Source organism: Prunus mume, linkage group LG3 (genome assembly GCF_029339155.1).
Source record: "Prunus mume cultivar Tortuosa linkage group LG3, ASM2933915v1, whole genome shotgun sequence".
Taxonomy (NCBI): domain Eukaryota; kingdom Viridiplantae; phylum Streptophyta; class Magnoliopsida; order Rosales; family Rosaceae; genus Prunus; species Prunus mume.
In genome coordinates, this window is record NC_142700.1 from 18,860,524 (window position 1) to 18,884,246 (window position 23,723).

The window sequence follows — 23,723 nt, forward strand, 5'->3', positions numbered from 1 at the left end:
GTCTTTTTCTTTTTTCGTTTTAAAAGTTTGTGTTTTTTTTTTCCTTTGTGTTCCTGAAAATGTAAGAAGTGCATGCCAATAATAATAATAATAATTTTTTATATACAGGATCATGAGAAATTACTCTACTTTGACAAAAATAGACCGGAGTGCAAGATATCATGCATATTATTTGAACTTTCACATAATACAATATTCATAAGAAAATAATACAATATGAAACAACGTATGTTTTTGGATTGGATTCTTCACGCAGCCCGATGTGTAATTTTCAAAATTTTACCCCATCGTGTTTTTCCAATCACTTTCATAAGCCCATCTAGTCTTCCGTTCGAGAGTACAAGATATCCCATAGATATTCCAATTACCAACCCAGATGCATACCCCATCAACACTACCTTCCAATCAAATCCATTTACATTATCTAAATCATCTTCTTGTTGTAATGATGATGGCGGTGATGGATGTGGAACACATGTTTTGGAAAGTGGAAATCCACATAATCCAATATTTCCACCATACGAATTATTTTCAAAGGTATCAAATTGCTTGCCAGTAGGTATGGGACCCACAAGTCGGTTTTTCGAAACATTGAACTTTCCAAGTGACGTCAAATTTGTCAATTGCTCTGGAATCTCACCAACAAGCGCATTTGAAGAGAGATCTAACCATTCAAGATTGCTCAAATATCCAAACGAGTCTGGAATTGTACCTGTAAGCTCATTATGTGAAAGGTTAGGCCCCTTCAATGACTTAAGTTTGCTGATTACATTTGGAATTTCTCCACTAAAATCGTTGTTTGAGAAATCGATAGTAGTGAAGAAAGTCTGGATCTTCACCATTTCAATTTCGATGCCAATTTGGGTTTCTAATAGAGAGTACAAGATATCCCACAGATATTCCAATTACCACCCCAGATGCATACCCCATCAACACGACCTTCCAATCAAAACCATTCCTGTGCTCCAAATCACCCTCTTGTCTGAATGACGATGGTGGTAAAAAAAAAAAAAAAAAGGAAATATGGAGACTTGGACAACCTTAGACGGCGCTTTTTGGAAAATATTGACGTCTGCAGCGGTTAACATGACACAATTTTATTATCCACTGACGTAACATTCCCTAATCACGACCCGAATCTTTCAAAAAAAGGTCATTAAAAACACCTTTCACGGCGTACAATGGAAGTAAACTGTCGTGGATAAATGTTTGAATGGTGGGGATTGTAAATAAATGTCGTGGTTAATCTGTTCACTACGTCTGTAGTGTCCAATTGATCATCCTTGTTATTTAACTTACTACGTCGGTAAGATATAGAAATTGACGATCGGTTGGCCTTTTGAAAAGCGCTTTTTAAACCCTCATTGACGTGTGTATTCTCTGAGACGTCAATTGTTGTCATTTAATTGACATTCAGAAGAGCTCTCACGACAACTAATGGAACTGAATTGCCTTTATTGTAAGCTTTAGACGACGATAATTATTTATCAATAGAAGTAGTGTTGTCCTAAAATTTGTCGATTGGAGCACTTTTCCATCGTATTTTTTAAATCTACATCGTGAATTATTATCTTGACTGTCGTTGGTGGTAATATCTATTAGCTGTCGTGTAATATGAATTTTCATTAACCGACTTCTTTTCTTTTTCAAATGGCAGTTTTTATTTATGTACGGTCTTTTGCATAGTCATTCCACGTCGTTTGTTAAAATAGGACATTGGTTATGATTTAGATGTTTGTTTTTGCAATTTGTTAACTGGACCATCGTATTTTATACCTTGAACTCAGTATTTTTAATACTCATTAATGCAAAATTAATGTCATACAGAGCCATTAATTAATATCATACAATTAATTGCATAACTAATGTCATACATTACAACAATCAATCAATCAATATATCTTCACACCATGTCTAATATTTTCACTCCCAAACTCACCCACTAGGTTATCAAATGTTTAAGGGTAGGGAAAAAAAAAAATATTTGCCAGAAAAGAATCTTTTCCATGATTTCCAAGAGAGAAATCCACTTGGAAAAAAAAATTACGCAGAATGTGAATTAACTTGACAAAAAAAAAAAAACAGAGGGGTTCAATCCAGAAAAATAATAAATAATAACGAGAAACAGATTTTTCCAGCCCCTTGAAAGCAAAGGATCTGAACACATACCACATCCAGGACATTTGACGTAGTCTTCTTTGGTCAAAACAAGCCCTGACCCTCCACATACCACACATCTCTTCTGTGCTATCTAATATATATATATACCGCGGGGTATGTTTTCACTTGTGGTGGAGGACTGATTAGTTGGAGAATTAATTATTATACATGAATTAATTATGAACTCTGGAAAATTTACTATTTTTTTGCTCCCCATGCACCCAAAAAAATAATCAAAATTCAATAATTAAAAAAAAATTTACAGTAGTTATATAATTTAAGAGTGAAAATATACCTATGGCTCCAACAACAATTTGCCAAGTGATGGCAACCAGGGTTGGATCCGCTACAACCGAAACATCACGAATTGCTGCAACCCTCCAAACTTTTGTGCTTGGTTTTTTCATAGCTAGCTGCTGGTTCTGGTTGCATAGTTTTCTGATAAAGCTTCCATGCTTTGAGATGTTAAGGCTTCTTCCTAAGAGTGTTGTTGGAGGTACTTGGAGTTGCCATTTGTGTGAAGGAAAAAACTGAGGCTTCCATATATGGTCGTGTGATGAGTTGAGAGAGAGAGAGAGAGAGAGAGAGAGAGAGTATCGGCTGAATTGAAAGTCGCCACCGCTTCATATTGGGCCACGTTGCTCACCCACTCATTAGGCAGGCAATGTGGATCACACATATATATTTGCAAATGCTTGTGCCTTTTTCCCTCGTTTTTGCCCAAAAGAAAATTCCCTCAATGTCATTTCAATTTTGATAATTATAATCTTATAGTTTTATAATTTTACCAATTAAGTCCGAATTAAGGGTAAGCATTTATTTTTCTCCATAACATATTTCATAGATTTATTATCGAGATTTGTTTTGACTAAATTAAAGACTTCAATTATATGAAAGTAACGAGTTGATGACTTATGTTCAATTTTTTTAGGTTTAGATGCTAAAATGGTCTCTGTGTTATACTACGTTGGCCAATTTAGTCCCTGTTTTTTTAATTTGGCAAATTCGGTCCCTGTGTTTAAGACCGTTATTCAATTTGGTTATTTTGTTAAAATTGCCGTTATATATGAACATGATAATCTTTTTTTTTTTCTTTTGAAAACCTATAAAGCTTTTTAATTAAAAAAAAATTGAATTGACTAAAAATATATCAATAACATAACACTAGAAAAATTAAAAAAAACTTGAAAAATAAAGAAGGATGGGCGTAGTCAGGGAGGGTAAGTGCTGCTTAGCAAGTGGAGTAGTGGAAAAATGGCTACACAATGTTGGGTTGGGGAAGATCTCGGTAGGAGTTGGTTGGGGGTAATGGCCCTTTTTCTGTTTTTGAGAGAGAGAGAGAGAGATTAGGGGTGGGATGGATTAGAGTTTGGGCCTTTGGGTGGGGAGAAAGAGGATGGGGTAGGGATAGACAGGCCTCTTTCTCAAACCCTCAGTCTTTCAATGCAGCAAGGGGGGAGGTGGTCACTACCCCTCTTTCCCTCTCCCCTGATACCCCTTTCAATTTTCATCTTCCTCTTCATTCCATCTCTGTTATCATTCATCTTCCATCTTCCCCTTCATTCAATCTCTGTTATCTTCCTTTTTATTTTTAATTTCCCGGCTCCCTTTAAATTCCTCCCTCCTTATATGGCCTTCTTCAAATACTCTATCTCCCTCTTGGATATATCGACCCCCATGGCCTGTAGCGACTAATCCCAAACACGATTTTTCGTGTCCCCTATGGAAGATGTAATTTAGAGCTCTTGCTTGGGTGTTTGCACCACCTCCTTCCATTCTTGGGTTGTTACATCTCCTTCTTTGCTTAGGATGTTGGTTTCTTTGGCTTTGGGAAGTGTTTTCCCTGGTTTGTTCTTGGATTGGCTGTTGTTTCCCTCTAGGTGCTTTGGTGGTTTCATTTTTGTGGGAGTTATTGAGTCTTTGATAATCTATTTATGTATTGCGAGGGTTTTTCATATTTGTAGTGTTTGTATTTGTTTTGTGTGTTTCGGTGTGTATGCAGTTCTTTCAATCATCATTAGTCCTGATGGTGATGTCTCGGTCTTCAAGGAAGCAGCTGTAGCGGTACTTTGGCGTTTGGTAGTGTTTCTGCCTTTGGTTGGCTCTGGCTTTATGCCAGTTTTGTACTCTTGACTTTATGTCAATTTTGTGTTCTGGCTTTATGTCAGTTGTTGATTTTATGCATGTTTGAGTTTTATTTCTAGTGGGCTTTTACTATAGCATTTGTTTGGACTCATTTTTATGAGTTCCACTATCTTGTAATTGGCACTGCCTAATCTATCAATGAAACTTGATTCCAACCGAAAAAAAGGACAGGGTTGTGGGTTGTTGCTGGGGAGAAAGAGGGAAGAGAAAAAGGTTGTGGTGGCTGAGAGAGGCGGATTTTTCTATTTTTGTTTAGTTCTTTATTTTTTTATTTATGAATATTTAAATAATTTTTAAAAAAATAACTGAAATTTAATGGAATGGATCAGATTAACTAATAGTCATAAACACAATGACCAAATTGACTAATTAATTGAAAACATAGGAATTAAATTAGCCAACGTAGTAAAACACAGACACCATTTTAGCATTTAACCCATTTTTTTAAAGTTTGTCCAATTTGATGTCAAAACATGTCACCCACACAATCACTTATTGTAACACATGGGTGTAGGTCCCAGTGTTAGCTAGCTAGGAAATTATTGTAACTAGTTACCATTTTTAGTATGGCAAGTACGCGATGAGTTTGTTTCATGGAAAATCAGCAAGCAAGCAAGCAGCTTTTGAAAATTTTTGCAACCAAGGCTTTGATTTGATATTTGGTCTTTGGTCTGGGTAGGTATAATTTCTGCGTGTTCTAATGGTTTTCACGTTTTGCCTCCAACTCCTACCAGTCAAAACATCGTACCTTTTCCAAACGAGCTGAGAAAGATGTACTTGCACTCCTAAAGGGCATGCCACGTACACTCCTCAACCAGAATGGATTAAGTAATTGTCAATTATATGGTCATAGTCAATTTTTAAGTTGATTCGTATTGTACCCTCAGTTTCTTGTATTTTTTCTAAAGAGAAGATGTATAGGAGTATATAATATAGTTGAGGTAAATTGCCTGTACTACTGATTGAACTGATTTGTCAATTGTGTTTGACAAATTACAAGATGCACGAGCAATTACTCTATTTTAACAAAAGTAAAGAGGATTCACTTTTCGAATTCATGCATATTTATTCGCGCTTTGACATAATACAATATTCATAAGAAATGACATATAATATAAAAATACATAAAATTCGAATAAATTGTCAAGGAATTCGAATATTGTACCCTTAGTTTTCAGTTGGACTAACTACTTGCATGCTATTTACTCTACTGATTTAACAATATTCTTTTCCTTTCCTTTTACTTTTTGGAATGAGACGATATATGGGAGTATATAAAATAGTTGAGGCAAATTACTTGTACTGATTGAATGGATTTGCCAGCTTGACAAATTACAAAATCCACAAGCAATTACTCCACTTTGACACAGGTAAAGAGGATCCTCTTTCGGAATTCATGCATGTTTATTGGTGCTTTGACATAATACAGTATTCATAAGAAAAGATATGCAATATGAAAATACATAAAATTTTGGAACGGTTTTTTCAAGCGCGTCGCTGTGTGATTTCCACTGTTCTACGACGTTGCTTTCTTCCTATCACCTTCGCAAGCCAATCTGGTGTTCCGTTAGGGAGTACAAGATATCCATAGATATTCCAATTACCACCCCAGATGCATATCCCATCAACACTATCTTCCAATCAAAACCATTCCCATGCTCCAAATCATCCTCTTGTTGGAATGACGATGGCGGTGATTGATGTGCACCACATGTTTTAGAAAGTGGCAATCCACATAATCCTGTATTTCCACTATATGAATCATTTTCAAATGTATCAAATTGCTTGCCTTGAGGTATGGGCCCCGTAAGTCGATTTTCTGAAACGTTGAACTTTTCAAGTGATGTCAAATTTGTCAATTGCTTCGGAATATCACCTACAAGTCTGTTTGAAGAGAGATCTAACCATTCAAGATTGCTCATATCGCCAAATGATGGTGGAATTGTACCTGTAAGCTCATTATGAGAAAAGTTAAGCCCCTTCAATGATTTAAGCTTACCGATTACGTTTGAAATCTCTCCTCTGAAAGTGTTGTTTGAGAAATCAATAGTTATGAAAAAAGTTTGAATCTTCACCATCTCAATTTCGAAGCCTTTAATTGTCACTACCATAGTATCCTCATAGTAGCCCTGTCCCATATATTTCAGTTCATGTTCTTGCGAGTTTATCATGGCTGTCAAATGTTCAAAATATTTCGTTGGCAAGAGACCGCTAAACTGATTGTAAGAGAGGTCCATGATACGCAATTTTTGGAAGGGAAATTTAGTTTTTGGGATGCCTATTTCACCAAAGAATTTGTTAGACCTCAAGATAAGAACCTGCAACTTCGGAAGAGATTCCAGCCAATTTGGGAATGTATCTTGAATTTTGTTGTTTCCAAGGTCAAGAACTTCCAGCTCTCTGCATGTGAGCAAAGATGGCGGCAACAACCCTTCCAACTGATTTCCATTAAGATCAAGATTTCTCAAAACGTTTCCCTTCAAAAATGTATCAGGAATCACACCATGGAATTTATTATTCCGTAGATCCAAAACAGAGAGTCTCTGACTGAAGTTCCCTATGCATTGATGAATTTTGCCACCCAATTTATTATTAGACAAATCAAGGATTTGAAGGCTACTCAGGCTGCAGATCGTTGGAGGAATCTCTCCAGTGAATTGATTATTTGATATGAAAAAGTAAGATGTGGAAGGTGATGGAATTGGAAGCTCTCCTTGGAGAGAATTGTTGCGAAGGTCAAGATACTGGAGTTCTTTCCATCGAAGTTGTCCTACAGTGCCAGTCAAAGAGTTGTGAGAAAGATCCAAATAACTCAATGAATTTTTTCCCAAATCCAACAACCATTCGGGAATGTCGGCTTGGATTCGGTTGTGGGAAAGGTATAACATGTCCAAATTTTGTGAGGCTCTGAGAAAGTATGGGAACTCACTTATGTTACAAGACGACAAATCTAGAATCAAAAGTTGAGGCCAGGTTTCGTTACTCAAATGGTTGAAGCTCAAGGATAGATGATTAAAGGAAAGATTAAGATGATTGAGACTTTGGAGTTCAGAAAAATTTTCGAACTCCACAGTGCCACTCAAGTTATTGGATGATAGATCAAGTTGCCTAAGGTTCTCAAGTTCAAAGATTGATCTTGGAATCAGGCCATCCAACTTGTTATTCCTTAAAAAAAGCCATGACAAAGAACGAGATTGGAACTCAATGATATTACCGCTGAGTTGGTTTCTTCCGAGTTCTAACCCCACCAACGATGGTAAACTACCTAACCAAGATGGTATTGTTCCGTTGAGTTGGTTCCAATTTAAACGGAGGAAGGTTAAGTGTCGAGGAATAGGACCCACCAGTTGTTGTTTTGAAAAATCATACAAAGAAGCAATCCCTGTCGAGTTGCTATCAACTTCTGGAAACTGACCGACATAATTGTTGCCACTAAGATCCAACTCAACGAGGCTCTCAAGGTTTAAAAAGAATGACCATGGGATTTGGCCACCGAAACTGTTAGACGAGAGGTCCAACAACTTGATTTGTGTGTGGTTACCAAGAAATGCAAGATATGATCCTACAAAACTGCAATTGCTGAGATACAAATCTCTCAAAGACTTGAAATTTCTTGTCAGATGATGCCAATCCACTGAAATTCTAGTATGAGAGAGATCTAACACCTCGAGGGGACTGCTCCAGTTAGACTTGGGGAAATAAATTGTGAGGTTATAGTTATTGCTTAAATCTACTAGTTGAAGATTTGGTTGGTGGAAAATGCTTTCTGGGAATTTTCCTTGCAAGTTGCACCAGGAAAGTTCAAGAGTTGTCAGAGAAGAAGATAAATTCTTGAAGGAATCAGGTAGAACTGATGACATATCAACTTCAATCAGATCAAGCTCCCTAAGATTGGTTAGGTTTTGAACAATTCTGTTCAAATTAACAGTATGTAGTCCCACAAATGAATTTTCCGAGAGATTGAGTGAAACCAAGTTGGAAAGGTAGGAAATTTCGGAAGGGATTGGGCCACTGAAATTGGAGTAAGAGAGGTCAAGGTGAGTCATACTTACAAACCCACCAAATTTGGACGGAATTGGGGAACCTCTGAAATCATTAGAAGAGAGGTCTAGCCTCTTGAGATGGCCAAGAGAGAATAAGCTGCTATTGGAAAGGATATTGCCTTGAAGCCCACCAAAACCAAGGTTGAGACCGATCACATGACCAGTCATCTTTTCGCAAGTGATTCCTCTCCATGAGCAACAATCCGTGCCTTTCTGCCAAGAAATTGTACTATTAGAATAAAGAGTTGTTCCATTGAGTAATTCAAGTTCAAGAGAGGTATCAATAGAAAAGGAGTTCTTGAATTGAAGCAAAGCAGAGTTGTCGTCCGGATGGCATAAATGCCCTGAAGAAAGAGAAGAGGAAGAGTTAGATGATGAACAAGTAGAGTTGAATTGACAAGTAGTAGAGAGCAGGAAGAGGAGGCACAACCATGACAACCAACCCATCTTTCTTTAAAAATATAAAGTATATAGTTATGTGATAAGATAGTTGTGAGCAATTCTATACTGGATATGTTGATATTTATAACAAGCTTAATGAATAGTAATTTATCATCTTTAAAGATAATCAAGCATCATTGTGCCTCGTAGGTATAACGATTGGGTGTCCTCTTCACATAGTTGGTCCCATTGTAACACAGGTGTAGGTCCCAATTTGAAGTGCTGATAATTGAAATTGAGGGTGAAGGCCTGCTACACCAATGTTAGCTCGCTTCTTTTGTTTTTATTTTTTATTTTGGTAATATGTTCATATAATTGGAAAAAATTTGCACCAAGTCTTTGGTTTGTGGCCATCTTTGGTGTTGGTAAATAGGGATTTCTGCGTGTTAAAATGGGCACCTAAATTTTCATAGACTTGCTAATTTGGGTTCCACTTGTTACCTGCAACATATACTAATCAAGTTGTCCAAATTTGTGTATTGAAGAAGCCGGGAATGAGTATTCATAAATTGACCATCAAAATCGTTCTTGTCTTCACCAGTGACTTTTGCCCCCTTCTTCATGCTCTCATTAATTCTTCTCCACGGCTTTGCTTGTCTTGTCATCTAATTGGAAAAAATTTGCCCCAAGTCTTTGATATTTGGTCGTCTTTTGTCTTGGTACATACGTAGACATTTCTGCATGTTAAAATGGGCACCTTAATTTTCATTGATTTGCTCATTAATTCTTCTCCACGGCTTTGCTTGTCTTTTCACTCTCTGTCTCCTCCCTTAAGCATTTGATAGGCCTTAGGCCTTTAGTCCAATCTCTGAATGAACTTTCAGAGAAAATTCATAAACAAAAATTGTACTGGGATCGGTTGGGGGGTAGGGAGAGTTTTGGGAATAAAATCACAAATAAAAAGATAATATCACCAATTTATGATAATATCTTATTTTGGGGATGTTGTCATCAATTAGGAATTTGATGAATCAAATCCATAATTGACTGAATCTCTAAATTTTGGGGAAATAATATCTTCCTTCCAAATAAGAAGATATTCTTTGAAAAACTCTAGATGGCTAGAGCCTTATAAATACATTGCCACATTCAACACACAAGGTAATTCCAAAACTCAACCCTAAAACACCTGAGACCTCTCTTTCTTTCTCTCTCTCTCCCCTAGCCGATGGCCTCCCTAGCGGCCGAGTTCTCCCAAATTTGTCTCTCCCACACAGCTAAATGCCACCACACACGGCTTCGGTGTTAGAAATATGCCCTTAAAGCCAACTAATTATGTAATAGTTAGAGTTAATGACATCTTTGATAAAAGATATATTATGTTATCAATGGGCTAGAAAGGTTGTCTTATACATTAAATCATCCTATATTATCTTTCAATATGTAAAACAACCATAGTCCAAGGAATACACAAGTGGATATGAGAGCTATGTAATGAGATTGCATATATGGAGACTTCTCATCATCCCTAAATCCTGAATATGTTCCTGGTCATAGGAATATTAATTGGGCGTCAATATTCCGCAAAGACCAATACACACAGTATCAATCTCTATATGTAGGAAATGGCAAAGTCTGAAGTCATTAAGTGTGGTGATTTATTTGTATATTTTTTTAGTGTTTTTTGTCAAATTAAGTCCACAAAATGTGATCAACTAGGTTTCAAGTGTTCCTCTCCTTTAGGCGTCTTCAGTTCAACGATGTCCACAGAAATTCTTCTCTCTCCCTCTCTTCCCCCACCACCCCACTCTATCCTTGGTTAATTGACCCTTAGAATTGTCAAGAGGCGCATAATGCGTTAGGTGATCAAATGTAAATAAAGTAATTGGCATGTGAGATGTCTAAAGTCAGGTAAGTGGGCAATGATGGCTGGGTCATCTTTGTAAAAAGCAAAGGAACCAAGTGAAGTGGAACATCAAGTAGGAAGCAACTTTCGGCTGATTGGAGGACCGGGCTGGCTGTTTTTTGGATTAAAAAAACAGCACCTTCAATTTGCTGTTACCAATGTATTAGGAATTAATGCATTCTAGTGCTGGTAGGCTTAAGAGATAATGTCGGCAGACATTATACTTGGTGCGTTGGTGATTGAATAATGCTTTGGATTATTCTTTCTCTTCTTTGACTATTTAGTCAGGCATAGTGCATGAGAAAAGTGTGCTTGTGTATAGCAACTTAAGTAAATTGAATAATATAAAAATAAATGGAAGTAAAAGGATAAAGACATTTACTTAAATGCTGAAAATGGAAATAAGGTAATCTGTACACCTGGAGTGGACCACCACCATTTGAGCAAATGAGAAATTTGAAGTACCTACAATGATTTTTCCAATAAGAGGAGATATAGCTGCACCTTCTTACACCTTAACAACTGGGCTAATATTGAAAACAAGTTAAATATATAGGTCTTATATTTTTTTCCTTAAAAAACCACAATGGGCTACAGCCCACTGTAGCCGTTAGTGTGGTTCCGTCAGTGTAGATTGTCACATAGGTGTAGGTCCCAGTGTTAGCTTGCTAGGAAATTATTGTAACTAGTTGCCATTTTTAGTATGGCAAGTACTTGAGTTTGTTTCATGGAAAATCAGCAAGCAGCTTTTGGAAAATTTTGCAACCAAGGCTTTGATTTGATATTTGGTCTTTGGTCTTTGGTCTTGGTAGGTATAATTTATGCGTAGTCAAAAGTTGTCCAAATATGATTCACATTGTGTGTAGACCAAATATGCAAAAAAGTTTGGATAAGGAGAAAAAATTGTTTGGATTTTTTCAGAGGTACCAAAACTTTTGTTGTTTGTGTTTTGAGTTGATTGAGCATTCTTTTGTTTTTAGCTCAGTAATTTTACTCACTCACTATCTTGTTCATATTAATGAATAATTGACCACCATGTTTTTGAACTTTTTTATATTTTAAGTTGTTTTGAATTTTTGAATTTTATTTTATATGAGTTTAAATTTTTTTTTTATACAAATTTTATACGTGCTTTGAATGTTTTGTTTAGTTTTATGCGATATTTGGTGATTTCATTCTTTTCATTTCCTTGTTTTTTCTTGGAATGAGAAGATTTATAGGAGTGTATAACATAGTTGAGGCAAATTGTGTGTACTAAGAAGATTTAAATACCCACCCAAAAAAAAAAAATTATAGCCCAGCCAGCCATCCAATTGAATATCCCACCCTTCTTAGGAATCCTTTGCTTGCACTGCTTTGCACGTGAGGAGTAAAAGGGAACGCTGCAGCCTACAGCACATAGGAGAAAAAAAAAAGAAAAAAAAGAGAATGCACACAACTGGTGGAAAAAAGGAAAGAAAAGTAGAAGAAATTTTTTAACTGTTTCTCAGAGTTGTTAACTTTGTCACTAAACTCATATTGCACCTTTGCACACGTAAAAGAACACTTTTGTTGCTGTTGCACTCACATTCAAGGCTTAATTCAAGAAGCGAACCAAACTCCTATATTTGTCAGGTACAGTAAGCTTCTCTCAATTTGTTGATGTTGAAATTTGGGATTTTTTTTGGATTTTATTTAGTATCAATTACAGATTTGCAATTGAGACTTATGATTTATTTATCAATTAGGGATTTACAATTGGAGCTTATCAGTTTCAATTTATGAGTTATGAATTATCAAATAGGATTTGTAATTGATTTTGGTGTTTTTGCTTATCCAATAGGTTTCACTTTACTTTATAATGTTGGATCATCCAAATATTATGTCCCCCCTCTTGAGTATATGTATTATTAATTTTTTGTTATCAATGAAATTACATCGTACTATTGAGTTTTCTATCTACTTAATATGTTTATATGTAAAGTAAATTTAGCCCAGTTAAGTTCGAAATCCTGAGTCCGTCCCTGTACTTTGGTTAAGTGACCCTTGGAATTGTCAAGAGGCACATAGTGTGTTAGGTGATCAAATGTAAATAAAGTAATTGGCATGTGAGATGTCTAAAGTCAGGTTCTAAATGGGCAATGATGGCTGGGTCATCTTTGTAAAAAGCAAAGGAACCAAGTGAAGTAGAACATCAAGTAGGAAGCAACTTTCGGCTGATTGGAGGACCGGGCTGGCTGTTTTTTGGATTAAAAAAACAGCACCTTCAATTTGCTGTTACCAATGTATTAGGAATTAATGCATTCTTGTCTTCACCTTAATTGTGTTGTTAAGGAAAACATGGCATCATCCTCCAAGTCTTTTCTTCTTCTTGACTTTATGTTTGCTCTTGTGATCCTCATCTCCACTGAGGTCTCAGTTCGTGAGCTGGCGGAAATTGCTAAGCCAGCAATTCCTATTAGTGAGTTTCTAATATATTTTTTTATAACTCAGATGTATGTTTATATTTTTTATTCCACCGATCTGTGAAAATATATCTATGTGTGGGTATATGTGGATGTTCATATTTATGACCTCTACTTACTCAACTCATATTATTTTCTTCGAGGGTGTTGTATTTTCCTCACAAATAATCAAGTCAAATCATAAATCACAAAAACAAACTAAAAAATTTCGGCAAACATTAAAATGACCTCAAAGATAAATATGTCATTCATTAAATTCGTAGGGATGATTTAAGAAAAGTACCTAAAAAAAGAATATTTCAACACATTTTCAACCCACAAACTTTACCATTCAAATCATAGAAATATATGTATTTATGTCATTTCTTTTGATCCGAGAGGAGAAGGGACTCGAATTTGATATGCATATTTTAACATTGAGAACAAATGTACTATTAGACTAAGTACTTATTGGCATATGCCATTTTTTAAGAGGACTTTCTTTGTAGGTTTGAGTATAAATGTGAATTATGTCCCTAGTCTAGATAAAACAATTTTAATATTAAATGTAAAAATTAAGGGCAATATAGTAATTAGCAAACCCTTAATCTTCACTCACCCACTTTTACCCTCCTAGACTAGACCCCACTGTAGCTCTATTCTAATTTCTACCTTTATGTGAATTAATAGTCCCAATAATTTTTTTTTTTACAAAATCATATGAAATTTTTTCTTCTCGATGTTAAGTTCATTTTACAAGGCTGCTGTTTGCATGGCTTTGCTACAAAATACAAGCCGATTTATGCTTGTCAAAGTGATATAAATTCTTTAAACTTATTTAGATTACTTTTCTTTCAGGGGGTAATACCTATCCCTTTGAAGGCCGACTAAGTACAACAACTCACAGATGCCATCCGTATAAGATACCATGTCACATGACCCCGCCCCCGCCCACCTGGCCCAGGCCCCCGTCTCTGGGAGAGTATAGCCACGGCCAAGGGCATCATGAAAAACCAGGACTTGGTGTTGCTGAGACTGAAACTGGGAATTAAATAAACCAGGACTTGGTATGCCACCTCCCAGATGCCATCCGCATATTAGACCATGTCTCATGACCCCGCCCCCGCCCAAACCCAAGCCCCCGCCCATAACGATTCTCAAGCAAGATACTTGGGTAAGAAATCTTGGAATTCATCTCAGCCAAATGGACCCACTTGACAAAAAAAAAAAAAAAAAAAAAAAAAGGCCCGGTTGACTTTCTTTGCCTCTGCTTGAAACACTGGACTTGGGACGATATCAACGAAGTCCTAATCCAATTTTAATAGCCTCAGATGCCTGATGCCATCGCTCGTCTCTTTTTCATTGCTTCACTCCAAGTCTTAATCTCTTCCTCTACTTTTGGTAACCATTTCGTTTTCAGTATTGAGTTATCATAGCCCATTCTTGTTCAAATTCTCCCCTTACGATGACACATATAAATAATTTTAAAAAAGAAGGAATTTTGAGGACTTCCACTGGGCAGAGTCACTATCAACTATTAATACCTAAATTCTTAGCTAGTTGTAAATTGCATGTAATCCAGAAAGGAAATAGTGCGCGAAGAGGTCTTGTAGTCATTTTTCCTGATTACGTATAAGCTCATTATGAGAAAAATTAAGCCCCTTCAATGACTTATAAGCTTACTGATTACGTTTGGAATCTTTCGTATAAAAGTGTTGTTTGAGAAATCAATAGTTGAGAAGAAAGTTTGAATTTCAATGTCGAAGCCTTTAATTGCCACTACCACAATATCCTGATATTCGTACTCTCCCAGATACTTAAGTTCATGTTTGTTGGTCCTTTTTTCCGTCTCTCGTCCTTTTACTAACCTCAGGGGTCAGTTCAGCTCTGAGGGACGAGGAGGAATCATTGGATCAACACCAATGCCTCGATCGGATGGTGTTTCTTGGCTCGCAAGAAGAATTCTTTCAATTTCTGAACAAAATTGAAAGTTGAATCGATTTGTCATAAGCGAACAGGCACAATCAAGGCCCTATCTGTCACTTCTTCTCGATACCGATTGTTGTTGTTGTGTAGGCGTGCCACTATTGGATTTATAACCAGCCCAATAAATCTGGTATGGAGGTGAGTGATTGATGCTGAAGGATCTTGCGTCTTTTTTCTGGACTCCTTACCAAGCCATTGTGCTCCAGGGGGGGTACTGAACATAACAATTATGAGCAATACCTGAACAAGCGACAAAATATAAGACCAAGTTTGTGGTTAGTAAAGACCCTGCCTGGGCTCTATTAACCTATTTCAATATTTTTCTTGTCTTCGGACCAAATTGGTGATTAGTTCGGGCCCAGTGATGTAATATTCTGTCCCAACTCAGCTCCCTATCTTTTCTTTAATATATCTTTCAGGCTCCTATCCTTTTTCGGGCTCGGATATCAGCTTTTCTGGGCTTTTCAAAGAGTAGAAGGGCAGGAATCCAATTTTTAGTATTAAAATCATCCATAACTCGCTTTCTTAAGTGGCTAATTGAAATTTAACTACACAAAGAGTCCTCTGCAATTTATATCTTACTTAGAAACTTCAAATTAAACAACAGGAGATTCTTTGGTTAATCCATTTATTATCCTTAAATTCGAGTCGCAGAGTAAAGAAAAGGGATTGGAAATTTCTCAATCCAGTTCAAAGATTACATGAATTGAAACAACATACATTTTAAAAGAAAATCATACCATGGATATGGTAGAGCTACGAGAGATAAACACGAGATTCATCAACTGGTTATCTTAATGACAAAGTAGGCAAATTGTTAACTTGAGAGTGTTTTTTGGAGACTTTGCGTCTGGTTTTGGAGAGAGAGTCCTCTTCTCCTGAAGTAGACCCTTATTATTTATAGAGGTGGATGAACTCGTAATGAAAGAAACTATGACAAGACCCTTCTCTTAAGGTTCAAGGTCAGTTGCTAGTTCTTTAATCTTAACCAGTTTGTAGAGGGAACGATGAAGGATTTTTGGCAAGAACCGTCGGTTTCCCTTGCGGAGCTTTCTTGATTTGACTTCCTGTACTTGAAAACATGGCTGGCAATTTTGATCTTCTGGTTTTGGGGGCTTTAGTACGACTTGCTTTCTTGCTGGATGAGCAAGAGGTCAAGTCGTCATTAAATGCGATAACCTCCTTCGGCCTCCCATGTGGGTTCAGAAAACACACTTACCAATTTTTGACGTGTAGCGTGAGATAGGGGTCTGACTTTCCTGACCTGACCTTGGGCCTTTTTATTCATCCAATCAAAGAGGCCCATTTGTGAAAAGGATGGTTTTTTTCGGAAAAAACAGGTATTAATGGGCCTGACTCTATTTTTAAAATATCTTTCAAATTGTGTGACCATTTTTGGCCCATCTACCAAAATTGGGTACAAACCATGTTCTTGTAATTTTATCATGGCCATCAATGTCGAACCTTATGGAAAATATATTAAGGGTAGGAAAAAATAAAAATCTTAGCCAGAAAAGAATCTTTTCCATGACTGCCAAGGGAGAAATCCACCTGGAAAAAAATTTACGAACAATGTGAATTAACTTGACCAAAAAAAAAACAGAGGGGTTCAATCCAGAAAAATTACAAATAATAATGAGAAACAGATTTTTTCAGCCCCTTGAAAGTAAAGGATCTGAACACATCATCACAAAAGGTGTAACTCCAGCTACCTACTCGCGAAATTGAGTCTGCGCCACCGGTATTGCAAATCTGTTGGGACTCGAACTGGTGTTTCTCCGTAACATATTTCACAAATTTATTACCGAGATTTGTTTTGAGTAAATTAAAGACTTCAATAATATGAAGGTAATGAGATGAGGACTTATGGTCAATTTTTTAAGTTTGTTCAATTTACTGTCAAAACATGTCACGCACATAGTCAACAATGTCACATGTTCTGCAATAGTCTCTGTCTCTCTCTCTCTCTCAAATAGAGTCTCTCCAACTCCATCCATTTAATGCAAATTTTTTATAACAAAAATTCCAAAATGTAATACTTGAGACGTTGATATTTATAACAAGCTTCGTTGTCTTGCAATGTCACGAGTTCCACAGTGCTAAGGTGGCAAGTACTTGAGTTCGTTTCCCGCAAAATCAGCAGGGCACTTTTGACATCGAGGGTGAAGCATCTATATTTTTACACTTTGCCTTGGTAGGTACCAGGCTTTGATTTGATATTTGGTCTTTGGTCTTGGTAGGTATAATTTCTGTGTGTTCAAATGGTTTTCACATTTTGCCTCCAATTCCTACTAGTCAAAACTTGTCCAAATATGATTCACATTCTGTGTGTGGACCTCAAAAAAAGTTTGGATAAGGAGAAAAAAATTGTTTGGATTTTTTAAGAGGTATCAAAACTTTCGTTGTTTGTTTTTCATTGTCACCTCAAAAAAATCAGCCCTGTGCCGTTTGCCCATGAGGCATGAGCTATCAAAGCTTTCAGAAAGACTAAAATATGGCAACTAAATCTTTTAGCACTCTCATATTAACATTGTGGGAGCAAATATTCCGGCTTCCAATCACAAGGCTCCACATGGACAAAAAAAATATCTCCTAGATCAATTAATTGAGCCCATTTATTTGGCCAATTAATTGATACCAAAAATAGGAATATTATCATAAATATGAGATATTATCTTTATTTGGGAATAAAATCACAAATTAAAAGATAATATCACCAACTTATGATAATATCTTATTTTGGGGATATTATCATCAATTAGGAATTTGACCCTAATCAAACCCATAATTGACTCAATCTCTACATTTTGGGGAAATAATATATTCCTTCCAAATAAGAAGATATTTTTTGAAAAACCCTAGATGGCTAGAGCCTTATAAATACATAGCCACATTCAACACACAAGGTAATTCCAAAACTGAACCCTAAAACACCTGAGACCTCTCTCTCTCTCTCTCTCTCTCTCTCTCTCTCTCTCTCCTAGCCAATGGCCTCCCTAGCGGCTGAGTTCTCCCAAATTTCTCTCTCCCACACGGTTAAATGCCACCACACATGGCTCCGGTGTTAGAAATATGCCCTTAAAGCCAACTAATTATGTAATAGTTAGAGTTAAGGACATCTTTAATAAAAGATATATTATGTTATCAATGGGCAAGAAATGTTGTTTTATACATTAAATCATCCCATATTATCTTTCAATATATAGAACAACCATAGTCCAAGGAATACACAAGTGGATATGAGAACTATGTAATAAGATTGTATACATGGAGACTTCTCATCATCCCTAAATCCTGAATATGTCCCTGGTCATAGGAACATTGATTGGGCGTCAATATTCTACAAAGACCAGTACACACAGTATCGTCTGTATATGTAGGGAATGACAAGGTCTCAAGTCATTAAGTGTGGAGACACATGGATATGTGTGTAGGTACTTGTAGAAAAACAAGTACAATGAACACGATCCAACACATGAGTTACAGCATGGAAGTCTTTACTCACATGTCAAGGTGGAACTCAGAAATTACAATGGTACAAACTAATCCTTAGACCTGAGGTATCATAGATGTTTTGAGGCTATGTTGTTAATCTCTGAGGGCACTATACGGTCAAGCTGAATTAGGCATAGCTTATAAGTGCTCATTAGGATTCTCAATAGAGTCATGGAAGCAAATGATGGAAGCAAATGAATGTACAACAAGGAATCTCTACTCTTAGTAAAGGAGAGAGAATACTCCAAGATATGATTGTGGTAAATCTTTGCGCAGAGTAGTGGATAAGACTTGAAAGAAGAAGTCTTCAAATCTTACCAGGATAATCATATAAAAGGAATAATTCACATTAGGATATTGACAATCGGATTCCATGATCTAATAATGTGAATAAGGAGTATTGACATAAGAGAGTGATTCAATTGCACGGTCATTCCAACGTCTCATTTAACTCGGATAACCGTGACTTGCTGCTAGGCGACAACCATGGTTTGTGGATGTCCTAAAAGGTTTCAATTAACCTTTATTAATAGTTCTTGACATGTAACACGCTTTAGACGTCCCTATTTTCCTAAAACCGTCGTATAAGGTTGTCGAAATTTTCATTTTTCGCTGTTTATATATTAATTACACATAGATTTTTATTTTGGTACGACGTTGTATGTCTTAACGACGGCCCTTTTTTGCCGTCGTTGTTTTATGTATCAAAAGAGTGGTCAATTTCGACATTTAAAAACCTTCTAGACGACGGTGGATTCTCGGTGTCTATTTTAATTTTTGTAGTAGTGATTCCTTTTGATAAATTAAGGCATCACAAAACAATGACACCTGCGAGCTAATTATAAGAGCTACAATTGGACAAAAATGGTTAAGAAAGAAAACCTACAGCTGGTAACAGAGGCAAGCTCAAGTGAAAAATAAATGATGTGGTAGTAACACGCGACAACCATTGATGACTAGTCATGCAAAAGAGAACACTACAATGCATGAAATGCAATCAAGGATGAATTATCTTCAGTATGTGCTTTGAGAGCATGGATCCATCATGAAGTTGATCTCAGCCATCAGTGTGATTGATCATATTTTTAATTGATTCGTATATCGTACGCTCAGTTTTCATTGTGGGCAAATACCACTTACTTTTGTGCATGCTATTTGGTGATTTCATTCTGTTCATTTTCTTGTTTTTTCTTGGAATAAGAAGATTTATAGGAGTGTATAACATAGTTGAGGCAAATTGTGTATACTGAGAATATTTAAAATACCCACCCAAAATAAAAAATTATGGCCCAGCCAGCTATCCAATTGAATATCCTACTCTTCTTAGGAATCCTTTGCTTGCACTGCTTTGCTTTGCACGCGGGGAATAAAAGAGAAAGTTGCAACCTACATAACATAGGAGGAAAAAAAAAAAGGAGAAAAAAGAGAATGCACACAACTGGTGGAAAAAAGGAAGGAAAAGTAGAAGAAATTTTTTAACTGTTTCTCAGAGTTGTTGACTTTATCACTAAACTCAGATTGCACCTTTGCACACGTAAATGAACACTTTTGTTGTTGTTGCACTCACATTCAAGGCTTAATTCAAGAAGAGAACCAAGCTCCTATATTTGTCAGGCACGGTAAGCTTCTCTCAATTTGTTGATGTTGAAATTTGAGATTTTTTTTGGATTTTATTTAGTATCAATTACAGATTTGCAATTGAGACTTATGATTTATTTATCAATTAAGGATTTACAGTTGGAGCTCATCAGTTTTAGTTTATGAGTTATGAATTATCAGATAGGATTTGTAATTGATTTTGGTGTTATTGCTTATCCAATAGGTTATACTTTAACTTTATAATGTCAGATCATCCAAATATTTTGTCCCCCCCTGGGTAGATGTATTATTAATTTTTTGTTATGAATGAAATTACATCGTACTATTGAGTTTTCTATCTATTTAGTATGTTTATATGTAAGGTAAATTTAGCCTAGTCAAGTATGAAATCCTGAGTCCATCTCTGTATTTTGGTTAAGTGACCCTTGGAATTGTCAAGAGGCACATAATGTGTTAGGTGATCAAATGTAAATAAAGTAATTGGCATGTGAGATGTCTAAAGTCAGGTTCTAAGTGGGCAATGATGGCTGGGGTCATCTTTGTAAAAAACAAAGGAACCAAGTGAAGTGGAACATCAAGTAGGAAGCAACTTTCGGCGGATTGGAAAAAAACAGCCCCTTCAATTTGCTGTTACCAATGTATTAGGAATTAATGCATTCTTGGTCCGTTGGTGATTGAATAATGCTTTGGATTATTCTTTCTCTTCTTTGACTATTTAGTGGCGCAAGTAGTGCATGAGAAAAGTGTGCTTGTGTACAGTATAGCAACATTAATTCGACCAAAAAAAAAAAGAAAATATTATCCTTCGTAACTATGCTTGGCTATTTAGTATCAAATATATAATTGACTTAATGAGCTATGATTTTCAGCTTAAATAGTATTTTGTACTTAAAATTAATTTTTTATTTTTTTATTTAGTGGGAATTTGATTTCTAGAATATTTATTTGAATCCAAATATGAGGGTATACTTCCTTATTTATATTGTAAACTTAAGTAAATGGAGTAATATAAAAATAAATGAAAGTAAAAGGACAAAGATGTTGATATTAGTCTCCTAATTAATCAAGGAGATTTATTTCCTTGATTAATTAAGGGATTTACTTTCCTATTCTATATAGTTGACAAATCATTGTATAATTAGGAGATACTATCCTAATTGATTACTGTATCTATTTCCATGTAAAGCACTCATGTAAACTTCTATATATACCTCCTTATGAAGAAGAATAAAAATTAACCCAGAGTATTCAAACCATATTCATACTTTAGCATGGTATCAAAGCAATCAATCCTAGGTTGCCTCTAAACCCTTATCTCAAATTTCTCATATTCAAATTCCAAACTCTAAATCAAATTCCTCATATTTTCCCCAAATCCAAATCCCTCGAATCTAAAGTCCTCAAATCGTCTTATCAAAATCCCTAAACACATACCCTCAAATCTTATACACATACCTCTCAAATCTAATTCCTACATCAAATTCCTCAATTCAAATTCCTCCAATCACAATTCCTCACATTCTCATATCACATCTTACTTCCGCTGCAATGTCAGGAACCCTTACGATTCTCCCCCTTATTGCAGACTCAAAGAAGAATGCGGTCAATCCAGCTGACCCGGCTACTCGAACTCATGCTTCTATCGCCATCACCAAAGGTTCTACTTTTCATACGTCATCTCAAAAATTCGTATGGATTATCGAGTCGGGTGCTACGGATCACATGACTTTAGATCCTAGCCAACTTATTAGTTGAAAATCATCCACTCTGTCTGCGGTATCTAATGCTAATGGTACCCCCTCCCATGTGATTGGGGAGGGCTCTCTATCTCTCTCTATTTCCCTACATCTGGATTCTGTATTACTTCTTCCATCTTTGGACCATAACTTGTTATATGTTGCACAACTCACTACTACTTTGGGGTGTATCGTAACATTTTGGCCGAATCATTGTGTTTTTCAGGACATCCTTATAGGACAGACGATTGGTTGTGGTACTCAACGGGGCAAACTCTACTACTTAGACTGGGCACCGGATAATGAGTTCAAGGTTGGTCAAGCTTTCAAAACTAGTGGAACTTGTTCTGAGGGGGAGAGAGACAAAATTTGGTTATGGCATAAATGTCTTGGGCATGCCTCACTTGGTTATCTTAAGAAGTTGTTTCCATCATTATTTTTCAGTCTTGATGTTTCCAGCTTCTAGTGTGATACGTGTGAATTGGCCCAGAGTCATCGGGTCCCATTCCCATTAAGTTGAAATAAAAGTTTGGTTCTGTTTTCTCTTGTTCATTCTGATGTTTGGGGACTTGCTAAAATTGCCACTCCGGTAGGGGCGCAATGGTTTGTCACGTTTATAAATGATTGCACACACATGACTTAGGTTTCCCTTCTCAAAACTAAAGGGGAAGTCAATTCCAGGTTTCAACAGCTTTATCAAATGGTGGAGACTCGCCATGCCAGAATTTAGGTTCTTCGCTCGACAATGGTGGAGAATTTCTCAACCATGATCTTAACCAGTTCTTACAAGATCATGACATCATACATCAACGCTCATGTCCTTACACTCCCCAATAGAATGGGGTGCCTGAAAGAAAGAACAGACACTTATTGGAAGTCGTTCGTGCCTCTCTCTTTGGTGCCAATATGCCACGATCCTCTTGGGGCAAAGCCGTCGTCTCTGCAGCATACCTTATCAATCGGATTCCCTCTAGTATCCTAAATTTTCAAACACCACTTCAAACACTTCACCACCATATCCAAACACTCCCACCCTAAACCTGGAACCCCGAGTTTTCGGCTGTGTTGTTTTTGTCCACTTACATGATCACCAACGAAGTAAATTGGATCTCTGTGCTGAAAAGTGTGTTTTCATTGGCTATGCACCTCATCAGAAAGGATACCGGTGTTATCATCCTCCTAGTCATAAGGCCTTCACCTCCATAGATGTTGTGTTTCGGGAACATGACTTATATTTTTCAACAACCCAGGAGGAGAATCGAGAATCCACCACCGCTCCAATTCTCGATTTTTTCCCCAGACGCCACTCTGCATCAAAATGATCGGTTGCTAGTGGAAAGCAACCGTCACCTCCCTTAGTTCTTTAACTACAGAGAACCTGCTTCAAAATGACTGGTCGCCAGAGGACAACGATTAGTTGTCTCCACGCTATCAAAATCAGGGATGTGGAAATTGAACCATTTTATGAGATTTTGCCTGCTTCACTCCAAGATGCGCACTAACCACCTGCTGAGTAAGTCATTCAGGTAACATCTTTTCTTGAAATTGATAACACTAATGAAATATCCTGTGATGATTTGATTTTAGAATGCACAAAGCCTACATATCAGCTTCCAGAAAGAAAGAACCGTGGCAAACCTCAAGTACAATATGAAGGAGATCTTAAAGCCAAAGGGAAATACCCTATCAATAATTATATATCTCTTAGCAAATTATTAGAGTCACGTGTGCACTATATGAAGCAGTTGGCTGACATATCTGTCCCCAATAGTGTAACTGAAGTATTAGAAGACCCAAAATGGAAAGAAGCTATGAATGAAGAAATGTGAGGTCTCCAAAAGAATGTCAC

General features: G+C 36.5%; 1 protein-coding gene and 2 long non-coding RNA genes across 3 annotated transcripts in view; all 3 read right to left on the reverse strand.

The window, feature by feature from the left end:
- LOC148918987 (uncharacterized) overlaps positions 1–15,461 on the reverse strand; it is a 70,705-nt gene extending 55,244 nt beyond the window's left edge. The window contains exon 1 of the long non-coding RNA XR_016124905.1: positions 14,278–15,461. This is a non-coding gene — a long non-coding RNA (uncharacterized LOC148918987). The remainder of the gene's footprint in view (positions 1–14,277) is intronic.
- LOC103326651 (receptor-like protein 7) lies at positions 234–8,853 on the reverse strand. The gene is made up of 3 exons (XM_089047970.1): positions 5,846–8,853; positions 5,037–5,111; positions 234–868 (listed from the first exon to the last, which is right to left on the reverse strand). The coding sequence occupies exons 1-3, from the start codon at positions 8,793–8,795 to the stop codon at positions 249–251; spliced, it is 3,645 nt and encodes a 1,214-aa protein (XP_088904096.1). The 5' UTR covers positions 8,796–8,853; the 3' UTR covers positions 234–248.
- On the reverse strand, positions 1,833–2,905 carry LOC148918990 (uncharacterized). Its single transcript, XR_016125256.1, has 2 exons — positions 2,456–2,905; positions 1,833–2,299 (listed from the first exon to the last, which is right to left on the reverse strand). It is a non-coding gene; the product is annotated as an uncharacterized LOC148918990 (long non-coding RNA).
- Positions 15,462–23,723: the final 8,262 nt, after the last annotated feature.